The 19,337-nt window shown below is 33.4% G+C and overlaps 2 protein-coding genes and 1 pseudogene across 2 annotated transcripts; 1 reads left to right on the top strand and 2 right to left on the bottom strand.

Moving 5' to 3' along the window:
- The first annotated feature begins 5,828 nt into the window (after nt 1–5,828).
- LOC120164768 (subtilisin-like protease SBT1.8) lies at nt 5,829–8,555 on the top strand. The gene is made up of 2 exons (XM_039174433.1): nt 5,829–7,532; nt 7,654–8,555. The coding sequence occupies exons 1-2, from the start codon at nt 5,903–5,905 to the stop codon at nt 8,322–8,324; spliced, it is 2,301 nt and encodes a 766-aa protein (XP_039030364.1). The 5' UTR covers nt 5,829–5,902; the 3' UTR covers nt 8,325–8,555.
- A 538-nt stretch (nt 8,556–9,093) lies between these two features.
- Nucleotides 9,094–11,536, bottom strand: LOC120164701 (guanine nucleotide-binding protein subunit gamma 3-like). The gene is made up of 5 exons (XM_039174363.1): nt 10,729–11,536; nt 10,222–10,274; nt 10,055–10,099; nt 9,917–9,961; nt 9,094–9,808 (listed from the first exon to the last, which is right to left on the bottom strand). Exons 1-5 carry the CDS (start codon nt 10,876–10,878, stop codon nt 9,094–9,096), a joined length of 1,008 nt encoding a protein of 335 aa, XP_039030294.1. The 5' UTR covers nt 10,879–11,536.
- Nucleotides 11,537–17,321: 5,785 nt separating this feature from the next.
- Nucleotides 17,322–19,337, bottom strand: part of LOC120164689 — a 37,269-nt pseudogene continuing 35,253 nt past the window's right edge.

Raw genomic sequence — 19,337 nt, 5'->3', positions numbered from 1 at the left:
GCAGAGATGTTTCAAATGCAAGAATTTTTGTTCCGATTGTGTTTTTATTTTTGGAATTAAACTTGATCAACCTAAAATTGTATTATCCATGAAAAGATTTTGTTTTAGTGTTGTTTATTTCATCCAAAATCTTACGTAAAAGAATATAGAACTACCGACACTCTTCAATAGAATAATAGAGCGAAAACTAAATTTAAGGGCAAGTTGTTTTTTTTCATGTTTATATTTTAATTATCTACAAATGTTTAATTCATTAATTTTCTGTTTATTAAATTTAGTAAAATTATAATTCGAATATATGTTAAATATGAATATACGAGTATTTTCAAAAAAAGGTAAAAAAAAAGTTGGAATCACTAGCTGCTTTTTTTTACAGCATAGGCCCCGATTGATCTCGAATCAGGGATGGATCGTAGGCGGATGGAAGTAGTTGTCCCTCTGAAAATTTAAAATTACCATAAATTTAAAAAAAAATTATATGTATTTCTATTGAAAATATATTTTTGCTCCCTAATATTTTATAAGTTCAATTTTACCCATAAAATTTTACAAATTCAAATTAGATCCCTGATTTAAAATTATGCGTATCGAATCATTCCTACTTCTTCTGTAATTCTCATTAAGCTTTCGTTTCTCTAATTTATTGGTCTTAAATGATTACGTGAAAACCCAATAAAATAATAATAATTAAATCCCTATTTCCAGGCCACCCCGACTGCGATGGATATGCAAAGCAATCGAGGGCTTGGGCCGACCTTGCTACCAAGCTTCAATAATAATAAAAAAAGCTTAAATTGAGCCCAACGCATTCGAACATAATTATTTAATTTTTCACGTTGATTCGTAATTCATTTATCGATACTGTTAGATATATATATATATTCTTAAATATTTTGTTAATTTTTTAAATTTTTTATTGTATGCTCATGATTATAAATAACTAATTTCATTAAAAAAATTGACGATTTTTTTAAGTTAATGGTTATAGAAAAAATATATTAATTATATGTTTAATCTATAGTTATGATTATAAACCTCATTTATAATTCTAAATATTCCATCTCTTTAGTAAAATATATACTTTTATATATAAAAAAAACCAACATTCCACGTTGATTTCTCACGAAATTCGACACATTAAACCCTTAACCGTTCTTAATTTCGAATGAATCTAGACTTAAAATAGAAGTTGAGTTAATTGTTTTAGGTATCCTCAAATTAAATTCGTATTTAAGAGATTCTAGAGGAAAGAAAGGCAGTGTTCTTAATGGGTCTAAAATTAACAAAATAAAAAATACGAAAGAATAAATATAAACCGCTTGACTAACCGACCAAATATATTTATGTAGTATAATCCTTATTTTAGACTTCAACTATTCAAGTATCAACTCAAATAAGACTTTCATCGTATTTGATATATGTGAACTAAAATATAAATAAATTTTAAATTTTAAATCGCGGTGTTATTAATAAAATAAGTTGGTAATACTTAATCTAACTTAAATCTAATATACTAAATTAAAGAACTATATGAATCAATGAATATTAATGCCAACTTTTCTTCACTAGTAATTCATGTATATAGGGATGGCAGTATGACCCGAACCCGATGAAGAAACCCGAAACCCGGTTAAGTTCGGATCGATTCGGGTCGGGTTGAATGATATCAGGTCGGGTTCGGAGATTTTTTCTGGTCGGGTTCGGGGCAAGGTATCCCCGCCCCGCCCCGCCCCGATTATATATATATATATATATATATAATATTTTATATTTTTTATATTAATTATATATATAATTTTTTATATTTTTTATATTAGTTATATATAAAATATTTTCGCGTTCGGGTTTAGATATAATATTTTGGGTCGAATTCGAGGACGGGACAAAAAAAATCTCCGACGGAACGTCCCGATAAAAAATCTGTCTGAGACGAGAATTCATTTCGGGTTCAAAGATAGGGAGAGCAAAACCCGACGCGTTTGCCATTCCTATGTATACCCTTTTTCACTGATCTTACATATGTTGTGGACATGTGTTATGGGAAGTCTCGGTTTCATGCATAGAAATCATCACCCAACAGCACGATGACTTGCACTCAATCTTTTACTCTCCTTTTTCAAAGATTTCGGCCATTTCAATGGTGTTTTAATCCGTTTCAAGTTTTAGTCAAACATGTTAAGCTTAGGTTTGACTATATGATAATGGTTCGAAAAAGATCACTTTTGCCCTTATTAATTTCACAAATATCGTATTTTCGTATTAATTTAATTTTTAAAATTATTTAATTACATTATTTTATAACTTTTTAAAATTCTATATCATAAACTCTAAAATTTTGTACGCTCAGTTTCCGAATACCTAAGCCTCCATTCGCCCACGGCTGACACAAAATATCCCATTTAACCAATGGAATTCGAGGGGAAGTAGGAGAAGAACCCCAAATGAAACGTCCGACCAATCCTTCAATTTTCCCACAAATCGAAGAAGGTAGTTTACAGGCTTGCATGATGAAAGAAGGAATGCTCAAAAGAACGGATTTTGCTAGTGAGCCGACCAATTGTCAAGCCGCTTCTGAACTCTTTCGAGGATGAAATTATACAACTCTTTGGTTGCCCCAGAATGCCGAACAGGAACCCCAAGATAAGTACCCAAGTTGGAAACTTCACTATACCCAAGTTGGAAACTTCACTATATCCAAGTTTCGCACAGATAGCAGAACGAATGGCAACGTCTGTATTAGGGGAGAAGAGGACCGTTGTTTTGCTCTTATTCACCGAGTGTCCCGAGTATAAGCCGAACTCATCAAGAATATTTTTAATTAGAGTAACATTGTCCTTATCGGCTTTAGCATAAAGAATGAGGTCGTCTGCAAAGAACAAGTGGGAAATCCGAATACCATCTTGGACCATCTTAAAAGCTTTCCATGCCCTTGCCGAGACATGATGAGAAATGCAATGGCTAAGGTGCTCCATGGTTAAATTTTTTCACTATCTTTTGAATAATTTCTACTTAGGAAAGATGAAAGGGAAATTCTATTCGTAATGAATAATGAATTCACAATTTAAGAAAGAAGAGAAATGTCAATTGAGAGATTTTAACCACTAATTTTAGTGGTTGTTGACATATATATTTTTTTACTTTTAAGTGATTAAAATAATTTTAGTTAAAATAAATATTTTATTATTATTATTAAATTCAATCGTAATATGTATCACGTCACTAGTGATGATATGTGTTATGTCATCTAAAGTGATATTGTTATACGTGTCATGTTATCTAATGTGACAATGTAATATGTGTCACATTATTAATTAAACACATATGAAAAAGCCACAAAAACAATATGTGTTCACCGTTGATCAATTAACGATTTTCATCTAATATGAACTATTTTGATTAAAATTAAAACATTAAAGGCTATAATACACTTAAAGAAAGAATATATGATAAAATAATCATTTGTACAAACATGGTGATTTGAGATTAATTTAATAATTATTCTTTTATTTTCAGTTATGAACTGTTATTTTTTATAAAACCAAAAATATTATAAAGTAAATAATTATTATTATAATTAATTGTTGCAATAATATGATTAAGATGATAATTAAATATATTTTGATGGAGATATTTGAACCTTAATAAATTGGAAAGTTTTTGATGCCTCGATTGACGCCTTGACTAGCGCTTAACTTACATTGGGCCACGACCGCGATCTACACTACATGTGCCCCTCACTACTCTTCTTGCGACCGCGATATACACTACATATGCCTAGGATGGCAATGGGTCGGGTCCCGACCCGAGAAGAAAGGGTCATCCACCCGTCACCCGACTCGAAGAAATTAAGGTTTTACCCGATCCGACTCGAATATATGACTTAGAAACTCGATCCGACTCGATCCGAAATAATAAAAAAAATATTTTTATTCAATAAAAACAACGACTTAATTGAAAAAATTATATATAGAGGGGTAATATTGTAATTATCCCTAAATGTATATGTAAAATTATATATATTTTTCGGGTCGGGTCGAGTCGAATTTTTTTCACCCTAAACCTGACCCGACCCTAACAGGGCATTAAAAAAACACGACCCGACCCGTATCCGATTTTTTTTTTTAAAACAAATCCGACCCGATCGGGTCAGGTCGAAACCTGTCGGATTCGGGTTAAGTTGCCATCCCTACATATGCCCCTCCCTATTCTTCTTCGTTTTTGTATGTGTAAATTATATATTTAGTATTTAAATTATTAATTTTGATTTATTTTAATATTTAATTTTTTTAATATTTTCAAAATCTCATCTAACTATCAAATTTTCATTTCATTTTAATATTTCGTTGTTAAAAACTTAACATCTTTAGTATCTAAACTATCAGTTTTAATAGGTAGTTTTTAGTTTTTTTTTCAAAACTTAACATTTAATTTTGAACATAAATACTATAATGAAACAAAAACTAAAATTCTTAATGACAGAATATTAAAATAAAATAAAAATTAAATTTTAAGTATATTTTTTTAAAAAAATAAAAATTTATATATTAAAATTAAAAGTTTAAGTATTAAATACAATTTTTTTTTTAATAATAAACAAGAAGAACAAAGTGTTACTTGAGGAGCATAATCCAATTCTGACACAACAATGCCTGTAAAAGCTCATCCAACATTAGCCGTTAGCAGTGAATGGACTTCACATTACAATTTTCAGCGCAGGGGTTTGAACACAATCATCACTCTTTGTCTTGTAAGGCTGTGTCTTACATTTTCATAAATATCATTATTTGATTTTTATATATATTTTTCATTTATTTTTACTTCTTAAAATAAATATTTGACTCCCTACACACTCTTTTTCGTGATAATATCAGAAACTTAATTTAACAAATAATTTATATCGTATTTTTTAATAATTTAGTTATATAGAACATACACCTATAATTATTATTTCAATAATTATATCTATTATACTTCCAGATATTTTCTTTGAAATTACTAATTGTCCATTAATTAAAATTTTTCTAAAAAGTCCTTTCTATTGGAGTCTCAAAAAAAATTATATCCTTAAAATACATAAATATCATAACTTTAGAATAACTTTCGAATTAAGTACAATCATAGACAAGACTCGTGACAGATTTACTTAATTTTTTAAAATAAACTACATGAAAAAAAAACTCTAATTAAATAGCGATCATCAAATAATCATTTTCCGGACCAAATTACACTAGCAATTTTAAACCTTGCCCCACCTCTTCAGTTAATTTCATTTTCAAACTCACCTATTTTTCCGGCTATCCACTGGCCAATAAATTAACTCGGCTTTAAAATTTACATATATTATGATATCACAAAGGTCTCTAATTATTTTATATTTTTTGAGATATTTATGAATTGTATTATATATGTTATTTATATTTATATTATGTAATATTGTACATAATCTTTACAATGTAGCAATATGATATACAATATATACAAACATGTTATAATGCAAAGAGAACCCATAAATGCATCAAAAATATTTAATGAAATCTATTACACTATTAATATTATATAAATATAAAATAATATAAATATGTTTGTAAATTATAAGTTATAATGAAATTTGAATATAAAATTCAAGGTCTTCTTAAACTATAATTTAGATAATAATTATATATCAAAGAAAATAAAAATATATATTGTATAAAATACAACTACTATAGCGTAGGAAAACCGACGGGATGGCATTGAGGTAAATAAAGCTAAAGGACAGGTCCAATTAGAAACACAAGTGTGTTATAAATCCGACATCAGTTTCAAGCTTTTCTTCTATCCTGTTTTGAATCTCTCCCATTTTCTGTAGTATTAGTATTAATCTAAGTTCATTAGCAGTACTAATAATCCTTCGTTTACAGCCATGGTTTCCATGGCTTCATCACCGTTCTTCGTCAGCTTCATCTTCCCCGTACTTTGCCTCACAGTCGCCGCCAAAAAAACCTACATTGTTCACATGAAACATCAAGACAAGCCACCGTTTTTTGAAACACACCATGATTGGTACAGTTCAAGCTTGCAATCACTTTCTGCAACCCCATCTGATCAGTCCCTTCTCTACTCGTATGATGCTGCATTTTATGGATTCGCTGCTTCACTTGATCCAGAGCAAGCTGAAGCTCTTAGCAAATCGGATTCTGTTTTGGGTGTTTTTGAGGATACTATTTATGATCTTCACACTACTCGTACCCCGCAGTTTTTAGGCCTTGATTCTGAGTTCGGGTCCTGGGTTGGTCATAATACTCAGCAACTCGAACAAGCTTCTCGGGACGTGATTATTGGAGTTCTCGACACCGGAGTTTGGCCGGAATCTAAAAGCTTTGATGATTCCGGATTGCCGGAGGTTCCTTCTAAGTGGCGTGGAGAGTGTGAATCGGCTCCTGATTTTAATCCCAAGCTTTGCAACAAGAAACTCATCGGAGCTCGGAGCTTTTCGAAAGGCTACCGTATGGCCAGCGGGGGCGGTGGAATTTACAAAAAGAGTAAAGAGATCGAGTCCCCACGTGACAGAGACGGTCATGGTACCCACACTGCCAGCACCGCAGCTGGATCTCACGTGGGCAACGCTAGCCTCCTTGGTTACGCCAGCGGAACGGCTCGTGGTATGGCGACGCACGCCCGGGTCGCCGCCTACAAGGTTTGTTGGGAAACGGGTTGCTTCGGGTCCGACATTCTGGCCGGCATGGATCACGCCATCCAGGACGGAGTTGATGTTCTCTCCATGTCCCTCGGTGGCGGATCCGCGCCGTATTATCGTGACACCATCGCCATTGGAACTTTCACGGCGATGGAGAAGGGCATTTTCGTCTCTTGCTCAGCCGGTAACAGCGGGCCCACTAAGGCCAGTCTTGCCAACGTGGCGCCATGGATTATGACGGTTGGCGCCGGGACTTTAGATCGAGACTTCCCCGCTTACGCCGTATTGGGAAATAAAATCCGTTATAACGGCGTCTCGCTTTACAGCGGTCGAGGAATGGGAGGGAAACCGGTTGGTTTGGTTTACAGCAAAGATAACAGCTCGAGTAATTTATGTTTGGCCGGTTCACTCGATCCGGCATTGGTACGCAGGAAGGTTGTTCTCTGCGATAAGGGAACAAACGCTCGAGTTGAAAAGGGAGCAGTCGTGCGCGACGCCGGAGGCATCGGGATGATATTAGCGAACACACCGGTTAGCGGTGAGGAACTGGTGGCTGACAGTCACTTATTACCGGCCGTGGCGGTGGGGAGGAAAGTCGGCGACCTGATTAGACAATATGCACGGACCGATTCTAATCCCACTGCCGCGCTTGTGTTCGGTGGCACGGTGTTGGATGTTAAACCGTCGCCGGTTGTTGCGGCGTTTAGTTCCCGGGGACCCAATATTGTGACGCCTCAGATATTGAAACCGGACGTAATTGGGCCGGGAGTCAACATACTGGCTGCCTGGTCGGAGGCCATTGGACCCACCGGGTTGGCTAAGGACACGAGGAAGACCATGTTCAATATCATGTCAGGTACTTCATAACGGCTATATCCCTTGTTTTTTTTTTACCATTACTACTTGTATCAAACACATATTCGAATTCGATTACTGTGTTCAGTTAATCATCACAGTCGTTTCAATTGCTGTTTTAGGCACGTCGATGTCGTGCCCGCACATCAGTGGGCTAGCAGCGTTGATCAAGGCAGCACATCCCGAATGGAGCCCGAGCGTGATAAAATCGGCTCTAATGACCACAGCGTACACCCGAGACAACACCAACTCCTCTCTCCGTGATGCCACTGAGGGTTCATTGTCGAACCCGTGGGCTCATGGCGCTGGCCATGTTGATCCCCAGAAAGCTCTTTCACCAGGCCTAGTATACGACATCTCCACCGAAGATTACATTACATTCTTGTGCTCACTCGGGTACACCATCGACCATGTCAAGAACATAGTGAAGCGCCCCAACATTACATGTTCGAGGAAATTCAATGACCCCGGTGAGCTCAACTACCCATCGTTCTCGGTCTTGTTCGGGAACAAAAGGGTTGTTCGATACACTCGTGAATTAACAAACGTCGGCCCTGCAAGGTCCACATACAAAGTCACGGTTAATGGACCATCGACGGTTGCGATCTCGGTTAGGCCTAGAGCGCTCACCTTCAGAGCCGTGGGGGAAAAAAAGAGATATACCGTCGCTTTTGTAGCTAAAAGTTGGACAAGCCCAATGGCTAAGCCTGAATTTGGCTCAATAATGTGGGGCAATGCTCGAAACCAAGTTAAAAGCCCAGTTTCCTTCTCATGGACATCGCTGAGCGATTGACTAGTTTATAATTCTGGGTTGTTTCCCCCTCATTAACAAGCCTCGCTCTGGTGTAAAAGGACCATACAAGGACCCTCTAGCCCAAGCAATTTCCTTTTCAAGGTTAGAGCTTCGGCTTGTAAGCAAGGTCCTTAACGCAAAATCAGGGTTGGATTGTATTTGTTTACTTGATTAAGTTGATGGTATAAAAGATGATCACTTTGTTTGCTAACAGATTTCCCTTCAAATGGACCCCCCATGCCCATTTTATGGGCAGATTTCGAAAAAGATGGACCCATAGCATATCTTTTCTTTGTTTTCCCCCCTCGAAGTATATGTCACAGTCAAATCTCAGGTAGCTTCGATGTTCCATCATAGAAAATGAATGAATGAACATGGATTGCATTCTGGCGTTATTGAAATCTTTAAGAACTGGTCGAAAGGACATCACAGTCACATGATCTGGTTGCCATTTTGGAGGAAAATATGACAGAAAACCATGATGAAAAGTCAGTGTGTAGGTCCACTGTTTTGAATTTTGGGTCCTGAAAAAGAGGTCCATCGTCCTCTCTCACAGTCGGCCATCGTCCTCTCTCACAGTCGGCCAACATTTTTTGCGATCCCAAATGACAGCCTGAGTTTTTTTTTTATATAAGAACAGTAGTCTGCTCCTGCAATTCTAGCTTAAATCTGGGTTTTTGAAGTGCAGTAAATTTGTGGAACTGTTTGCTGTGTGATTTTGTAACCATTTGATTCAATAATTCACTGTGAAGTGAAATGCAGAAATATATTAAAATAACAGGCAGCAAGGATTACAACAGGTTTTTGTACAATCGCAGCAAAGGTTTGCCTCTGGACATTTAGGAGTAGAACATTTCCATCTGCAGCAAAAGCAATCCGTGCATGAAGGGAATCGCAAAATGCAACAGTTTCGGCTGCTGTCGCAGCAGCGGGATTTAGGACACGAGAAACATTGCCACTTCGGGATCGTGCAGCAGCTTGAACACGAACAGCAATCGAATGAGCTGCACTTGCATCGCCATTTCGGGATCGTGCAGCAGCTTAAACACGAACAGCAGTCGCAAGAGCTGCACTTGCATCGCCATTTCGGGATCGTGCAGCAGCTTAAACACGAACAGCAGTCGCATGAGTGGCATTTACATCGCCATTTCGGGATTGTGCAGCAGCTTGAACACGAGCAACAGTCGCACGAGCTGCATTTACATGAACTGCAGTCGCAGGAGCTGCATTTACATGAACTGCAGTCACATGGGCGGCACTTGCATGAACTCAGGCCAGACAAGCTGCATTTACAGGAATTGCAGTCGCATGAGCTACTGCACTTACAAGAACTGCAGTCGCAGGAGCTGCATTTACATAAGTTGCAAATGCATGAGCTGCAGTTACATATACCACAGTCACAACACCGGGGGCATTTCAGATCGCAAGAGCACCCGGAATTGCAGAAACAGCAGATCCATGACAAGTTAAAGCAGGGAATTCCACTGCAAAAGATCCGAATTCATGTCATAAAGTTCGCAGTAGCCGTCGCATGTATATACATAAATACTAACAAATACAGAACATAAAACAGAAGCACAAGAAATCGGTACCAAAGCCACTTCCAAAACCGACACGACTTCCGATTCTTCCGGCTCCTGCTTCAAGGGACAAAAATATAAAACTTAATCAGTCCTCCTCTAGGTACTACATGAAAATCACTGAAAACCAACAAAATATTCAGTTCTTACGTAGGTATCAGTGGATCAGATTTCGCCATCACGAAATCCGTAACCCTGAACGAAGAAGAACAATATATACTCGTGAGAGATTCTTTAGCTAATGCTCAACTTCACCTATAGATATGAACTTTTAATTAACTAGATTCCATTAAAGGTAGCTGAAAAACTTCACATACTCTTTGCAATATCTCGAAGCCGGTTGGAGACCTTCGACGGATTTCAACTCTTCCTGCTCGGAACGAAATCGTCAGCGACAGTTACAATGCAAATAAAGGTCAGAAATTTGACAATAATATCATCTCTTGCTAGGAACAAGAACATAATGTGTCTGCCATCGATAAATTGAAGTCGACTCTTCATTCGGATCTTACATTATATCCATAACCATTAACGTTTAGTTGATCTGGAAGATATACAAATTTAAAGCCTAATCATAATGCATGAGCAGCAATTATGTTGAATTTTTTCTAAAGTTGAATTAATGATAAATTTCTTCATGTTCTAGTTGAATTGTGGACATTAACTTTCAATTTGCAGTAACGGGAACATATAAAGTATGTATTTTTAGCCTAATCCATTTAAAAAAAAACCTGACATTTTAAGCAAGTTAAGCATGGTAATCAACTTAATAATCAAATTAAAACTGGAAGAGATAAAAAAAAGGGACCCAAATTAAAACACACCTCAAGGAAACTAATCTCTCTCTCAAGCATCTGAATCTTAGCCGCTTCCCTTCGTTTCCCATACAAATCCGGATACCCCGGTGGCGATTTCGGACACGGCGGAGGCAGAGACCGGACAGACGAAGAAGAACCACCCGACCTGACAGCCATTACTGTCCTCTGAATCTCCGGTCACCTCCGGACAAAACGAAAGGAAAAAAAACTTATGGATTTAGTGTAGTGACCCAGAAATAGTAAGCAAACAAAGGGAAACCCAGAAAACCAGACTAATAAAAGAGACAGAAGAAGGAAGGTGCAAGTAAATGTAAGGAGTTGAAGGAAAGAGGCCTTTTTTTTTTTTTTTTGCTTTTTTTTGGGGGGGGGGGGGATGACAGTGGCAGAGGCAGCAATTAAGCGTGCCTGACAAGGACAACTACGACCCAGAGCTTAAAAGGTTAACCAGAAACTGAAAACAGCAACAACAAAAAGGTACAGAGAAATGAATGCTGCTGCAACTTGGGTTCAAGTTTAAAGGGAACAAGAGGGGATATTTTATATTACTAATGATGTAATGAAGGTAAAAAGGGAGTCATTATTAATAGAAGAAATCAAAGATATTGAGTGGTGGTGGTGGAGAGAGGAATAAGAAGAAGAAGAAGCATGATCTGATGATATTTCTTGATTGACAAACACAATGACCTTTGTGCATGGTAATAATAATAATAATAATGGTAAAGACGGCTGTGAAAAAGGCTGCAACTTTTGTGTACGAACCCATTTTAAGCTAAAATTTCAGTCTTTTAAGTGAAATCCATTCCCAGTGAGAGAGATAATGTGATGCGTGTGTTTAAATTTCTTTTCCCAGTTTTTTATTGCACAAAAGACAAGTAAACTACTAAATACAGTGTGGGTTAAGACTTAAACTTGATTTTTTTATGAAGAATTAACAGTTGAAGAGGTCGAATTTGAAAGAATTTGTGGGTGGGAAACTGGGGATGCACAGTTGCAGAAGGCAGAGAAGCGAAAAGCACGATGTAGTACCTCAGATCGCACGTGACATCTGCCCGACTGCGTAGGAAAGAGAGATATTAAATATTAAAGGTTTATTACACATTTTAGGATTATTATATTTCAAAATACGATTTAGTGTTTAAATTTTTTTAATTATAATTAGTGTCTAATATTTCAAACGTTATATTTTTTTTCACTAACATCTAAAATTTATAAAGTTAATTTTTAAATAAAATACAAAAAAATAAAGTAAAGTTATAAACTATAGCCGAAGTTAACCAAACCATAAATCAAAATTTTCAAATCGAACAGTATATACCCTGAAAGGAAAAGGAAATAATATGGATAAAGTAATTGATATTTATTTCAACTCACACTTAAGCTTTTATAATAGTATTTTTTTATTTAATCGATTAATTCAGATCGGATATTATAGAAGTAAAAGCAACCCTCTCAACTTAATTTATTTTATTAACAATCGTCAATATTCGAACTTTTGATCTTATAATAGTATTTGCTTGGTTTCAAAACTATTTCAAATAGTAATTGTTAAGCAAAAAAGAAACGAGTAGTACTTGAAATAAAGTAGATAGTGATGGATCCAAATGTAAATTCCAAATTGCATTTTTCGTACAAATAAAATAAGATAGATATTAAGATGTTTGCATTTCATTATTGAGTCCACAATTAAAATTTAATATTAAACTTAGTTAATTTAAAGTTCAATAATTAAAATAAGGGTTACCTATACGAATAGTCACTTATATTTGTGTTTTGTCTATTTTGATCACTGATCTCAAAAAACATAAGATATGGCCACTTTCGTTTTTATTTAATTAAGATATGATCACTTTCGTTTTTATTTAATTAAGATGTGGTCACCCCGAGTTAACTTCCATTAACAGCAGTTAAATATTTTGATATAACCACGCATTTGGTCATTGTTATTTATATATTCTCCCAATTTAGTCTTACTTTTAATCAATTAAAAATAAATTTAATCCTCCAATCGAATGATGTCACATGTCATGCCATATGTCATGGTCTAAAGTAGACATTATAGTGTATATATTTTGTATCTTAGCGTATAAATACTTAAATATGCTAATATTTTATATATATTAACTTAAAAAATATTTTTAATATTCACTTATTAAATATATTTTATTATTAACTTAATTTAAAAATATTTTATTTTTATTTTCATTTAAAAATATATATTTTGAGTTAAAATTTATCTAAAAGTGAGACTAAACTGAGAGAGTATGTAAATAACAGGGATCAAATGTGTGGTTATATCAACTATCACCTTACATATTATGTTAATTGTTAACAGTAGTTAACCCGTGATGACCACATCTTAATTAAATAAGAACAAAAAATTACCATATCTTAATTAAATAAAAACAAAATTAATCATATCTTATATTTTTTAAAATCAGTAACGAAAAATGGATAAAATAGAAATATAAGTAATCATCCATGTCGTTAACCCTTAAAATAATTAATCATGTCAATTGGATCAATTTGATTAAATCAACTAAGACCTACTTTGATTAGTCAATCAATATTAATTGATATTTAAATTAAAATATATTTTATAGTATAGTTTCCTTCTTTTTTGGATTTGAACACTTGCTATCAAGTCTACAGAGTACTGATAAGGGCGAATTATTGGAGGTATTTAAAATGATGATAATAATAATAATAATAATAATAATAATAATAATAATAATAATAATAATAATAATAATAATAACGAGAGTTATTGATTGATATTTTTGATGGGAAGGCTGTGTGGTTTATTTTCTAACTTTCAACTTCCAATAGGAACCCTTATAAAAATTGATCTAATAATATTTTTGAATTTTGATCTTTTATTTTTGTCGAATGAATGGAAAATAGATTTATAATATTTGTATACTTTTAAAAATGTTTACCAAAATTTCCAGGTTTTTATCATTTTATTTTTTTAATAATTTAAATATATTACATATTTTTCTTTTTGATATATTGTAGTTTTACATTTTTTGAACTTTTTTTTTAAATATAAAAAATAAATAATGTCTTTGATTATATTGAACAACTAGACTAATTTTCTAAAAAAACGCAATTTATTTTATAACATTTTTAATCCCTCGATTAAATGAAAATACTCTATCGGTGCCACGAAATGTAAGGATGGGCACGAGACCTGAACCCAACGGGTTTTGACTCGATTCGACCTGATCGGGTTAGATTTTTTTAAAATGTTTGAGTCGGGTTGGATTGGATTTTTAATAGGTTATGTTCGGGTTGGATCGATTTTGGTTTGCAATAAAAAAAATACCTAATCCGACCCGAAAAATTATAATTTGACCTTATATATTTATGGATAATTACAATAATATCAATATATATATTATTTTTCAATTGATTCTCTATTTTTTTAAATAAAAGTATTATTTTTTAACAAATGTATTATTTCGGGTCGGATCTGGTGAGGTTTTATCTAAACAATGTGGGTCAGGTTCGAGCACAGGGTCAGATGAACCCGACCCATGCCCATCCCTAGTTAAATGTGTCTATTTTGGTTTTTAAAATTATATCATTCAAAATATTTTATTAGATAAATTAACAAACAAAAACGCTTATATTTTTTTAACTCTTATATGTGTCGTTCTTTTACTCATATAAAAATAAATCTATTAAATTTATCAATTATCTTTTAGGAATATTTTTTTTATTTCTTTTGATCAAATATAACTCCTAAAATTATACGTATAATCAACATAAAACACAAATTATAAAGTATCGCATATTCGAACTCTTTTGGGAAAATTAATAATTGGGTTTAAATTCTTTAGTATAGATTGTGAATAATTTAGATATGTATCATGGTTTTGATGGAGCTGAGTGGTCTGAAAAGTCCCCAGCAAAAATTCAAAATTCTAATGAGATGAGATGAAATGGTAGGGTAAAGAAAGGCCCCCCAATTTCTGGTTTTGTGCAGTCTGAGTACATGAACATTCACCCTTCCTTTTTCTTCATCATCTCATAAATTCAACTGTTCATTCTTCTTCCTCTGCCACCCCTGCACTGCTAAAACATCAGTATCCGATCCCCATGCCTAAGATGCTCCCCCAATCTTTCTCCTCCATTTTTGATCCTACAAGTCAACTACAACATTGGGTTTTCTAAGTTGTTTAGGTAAATTACGAGTTTAGTATCTAAACTATTAGTTTTAATTCATTTTAGTATCTAAACTTTTATTTTTTTCAAAATCATACCTAAAGTTTAATTTTTGTTTCATTTTAGTATCCCGTCTTTCAAAACTTTAGTTTTGGTTTCATTTTAGTACCCCGTTTAAAATTTAACGGTAAGTTTAAAAAAAATTAGAAGTTTAGATAGACAAAAATTGATAGTTTAGGTATTAAATACATTGTTTTTTTAAAGAAAGATGAGCCTCATTAAAAACCCCTCTTAAATCCTACAAGGGGAAAAGAAAGAGTAAGTTTTCAACAGCGGGTACTAAAATAAAATGAAAATTAAACGTTATGTATGGTTTCGAAAAAAATAAAAAAATTAGATACCAAAACGAATGAAAACCGATAGTTTAAGTACTAAATACATAGTTTACCGTATTTTAATTTTTAATGTTTGACCATAATATTCTGTGATTTTTCTGGTTTACATGTTCTATGGAAATGTCACTCTCATTTGGGTTTGTTCCTTCAATCTTCTTATATACATGAGCGAAATGATAACTTTTGTCCCCAAATCTAGGGTTTGGTTTCCATGTTGAGGGATTTGTGTTGGGAGTGAAGCAAATTGTTAGTTAGAGGGACTCAATCCTATTGTCTCCCCTATGTTTTGTGTAAAGTACACAAATAATTTATGTTATGTTTAGTTGAATCTTTAACTATTAAAAGTTATAAAATGATTATTTAACTATAAAATTTTATTTTATCGAATCTCTCAACTATTAAAAGTTAAAAAATGGTCATTCAATTATTAAAAGTTGCAAAAAAGTCAGTCGACTATTTATATGTTACAAAATCGTAATTTTTCATTAAAAAATTGAAGGGCGTCTAAGCTAGACGTTAACCTGCTAATTCAGATACGAATAGTCAACATGTTAGCATCCAACTCAAACAACCGCCAGTTTTTAACATAAAAAAGAAAATTTTGAAACATATGAATAGTCAGTTGATCATTTTATAGCTTTTAATAAGCAGATGACTCAACAAAACAACGCCCTATAATCAGATGACTATTCTCTAACTTTTATTAGTTAGAGAACTCAACAATATAATGTCTTATAGTCGGGGGACATACTTTACCAAAAAAGATTTATTTTGAAAGTTATTAAATGATTATTACATTTATTAAATAGTTTTAAAATGATCACCAATATTATAAGATTTAAAAAAAAATTAATAATTATTTTATATCAGTAAAATAAATTTGATGATTATTTTTAGTAATTTAGTAAATTCTATTTTATAATTATTTAAAAAATTTAATAATCAGTTTTAGATTTTTTTTTAAATTTATTGAATAGAAAAGTAGGGTAAATTACACGTTTAGTAACTAAATTATTAGTTTTAGTTTGTTTTAGTATCTGAACTTTCAATTATTCCAAAACCATATCTAAAGTTTAGTTTCTATTTTATTTTAGTACTTATAACTCCATAAAAGGCTATAGTTAGGGCATTTTCACTTAAGTTATTGACTATCTTAAAGCATATATAGTTTCATATAGATGCATTTAGGAGCATATTATTGCATTTGGTGGATTCTATTTGTCGTGGCATTTTATTTTGAAAATGGTACTACTTAACGGGGAAGTTAGTGTTGGCTGATGATGTGCAGGTTTATAAAGTCAATGATAAGCAAGAAGAATTACCGTAGCAAATTGAGATGAAGAGGCAAACGTAAATGTCGTGGCATTAGACAACATTTTTGGACAGAAAAAGACAAAAATGACGAAGATATTTTTATGGGAGATGTCAGCTGCCCATGTTTACACGTGAATGTCATACCCAATTATTATTTTTAGGACCACATGACAACCTAGTATCATCTTCATGTGAAGGCATGAATCCTAGGGTACAAAGGGAATTTTAGCACAAAACCCTATGACATTCCCCCAATATAAATAGAAAATGATGCCACAAAAATGAAGGGGATTCTTTGAGGGAAAAAGTGAGGTAGGCAAGAGAGAAAATGAGGGGGTTGAAAGTTTCTATTTTTCCCCTTTCATCTTCTTGGTGGTAACCTCCATATCCAAGCTCAAGGGAGTGGCGAGCTAAGCATCCGATAGGAGTTAGCGTTTTAAGGTGGTTCACAGTATCCCAAGGAAGCTCATGGTAGCGTGCATGTTGGGAGTTTTCTCTATCCTTGTGCTTTCGTTTTTATTTCTATTTTATGGGTTGTAAGGAACAAATTATTTCCATGGATGATTTGTACCCCACCATGTACTAACCTTATTTGGTGTGGGTTATTTATGGATGATTAAGTGTTTATTTTAATGAATGGTTTAAGTTTTTATGTATATTATTTGTTTGCTAATTGTTTTTAATTTCTTAGGATTGTAAGAGCTATGAGAGTATTCATTTCTTAGGTAGAATGCTTATGTTCGAGATAAACTAGGTAAAAGATCCTTAGTGTTTGAGAGAAACTAAGGGAAGATCAACGTGAGCAATGGGTTTTAGCTGCTAACTAAGACCTAATCCACCTTAGAGATAAGGATAAGATTTCAACGACTAAAAGGAGTAGTGCATACTGTTCACGCAGAGAGATATTATCGTGGCATTTTCATCTATCAGGTTCCATGACTAAAGATAGCATAGGGACACTCTTAGTTACCTCTATTAAGCAAATAGACCATAGAAACTTGAATCATTCTGATAGGTTAGGCTTAGGATTCCTTAATATCCCCACCATTCATTCTCATTGTAGCTTGTTTGTGTGAGGATTACCAGCTATCTTACTTATCCCTGAATCCTCAATATGTTTTGCTTTAACATTTTTAATTGGTTACACTCTAAACATCTCGATTTGCCATAATATTTCTATCTACCACCCATCCAAACTACCATTCAAATTCCACCTGCCATATTGCCATTTTGTCACAGCATTTCCATTTGCTACCTTTCCATATTGCCATTGCAACTTCATTTGTGTACAATTCATTTTGCCTCAGCATTTCCATCTCACTTGTTATACCACATTAATTATACTTAGTTATTTTATAATAGTGCATAATCTTTACTCAATATCCCTTCAATCCCTCTTGAGACGATGCTCACTCACCACTATATTACTTGTTCGATTGTGTATACTTGCACATATTTTGGCGTAATTTATAGCACTCACAAAACACGAACAAGTAACCCAATTCAAACTTTAACGTTAAATTGTGGGGGGAAATTAAAAGTTTAAGTACTAAAACATAACAAAACTAATAGTTCATGTACTAAACACTTTAAAATTTTAATAGTGGGTACTAAAATGAAACAAAAATCAAACTTTAGATATGATTTTGAAAAAGATTAAAAGTTTAGTTGTTATTTCAAACCAAAACTGATAGTTTATATACTAAATGCATAATTTACCCTATAATTTAATAATCACTCGAGTAGTTTATCCAAGGCTTAATAAAAAAACAAGTTACAGAACTTTGCCTAAAAAACGATTTTGTGCCTAAAGAATTTTTTCGCTAAAAATTGGTGCTTAAAGTTTTTACAGGTATACATTTAGGTGTCTGCCGTTAAATGACACGTGTCAAATTCTGGTAATTTTGAGAATTTAGTTAAAAATATTTTTTTTTGTAAAACAAAAAAGAACAATGCCCCCCGCGTGATCCCTCTCCCCCCTTTCCCTTGCCTTTTATCTCCTGCAATAGGTCATCCACCGGTAGGCGGTGACCATCACCGCCACTATCATCAGAACTGACGTCGAACTCCTATTAAAACCCCGGTGACCATTCACCGTAAGTTACCGTCGTTTGTCGTGGAAAAGTGTTCGAAGTTTCGTCGAATTTTATGCTATTGTCGCCATTGTTTGTCGATTCAAACCGATCTCGACGTCCATATGCCACGCCGTCACCACCATTAAAACCATCGTCCAATTATGCTTAAAACTCATCCTCGTCGTCGCTCTGTCGATGCTCATTCAGTGTTTCATCACGGTAACGGGATTGAAATGATATATTTTGATTTTTTTAATAATTTCATTAAAAATTTGGAGGTTCTTTTGTAAGTAATTTAATTTTTTAATTAAAATATAATCTTTTAATTATTAAAAAAATATAATGGCGTGCGCCTTAAAGTGTAATTGAAAAAACTTTAGGTACTAATTTTTAGCGAAAAATTCTTTAGACATCAAATTATTTTTCAAAAAAAATTCATATACTTATTTTTTTATTAATCCTTTATCCAAATAAGTTACAATATAATAATAAAGTAGTTTGTTAGACACCAATTTTTAGCGAAAAAATATTTAGATTCCAAATTATTTTTCGAAGTAAAATTCAGATAATTATTTTTTTTATTAATTCTTTATCCAAATAAGTTACAATATAGCAATAAATTAGTTTTTTATGCGGATAGAGTCACGAAACATCTGGTAAATGC

The sequence above is a fragment of the Hibiscus syriacus genome, unplaced genomic scaffold (assembly GCF_006381635.1).
Source record: "Hibiscus syriacus cultivar Baekdansim isolate YM2019G1 unplaced genomic scaffold, ASM638163v2 tig00111542_pilon, whole genome shotgun sequence".
In the NCBI taxonomy this organism is placed as follows: Eukaryota; Viridiplantae; Streptophyta; class Magnoliopsida; order Malvales; family Malvaceae; genus Hibiscus; species Hibiscus syriacus.
This window is presented reverse-complemented; position numbering and strand designations above follow the sequence as displayed.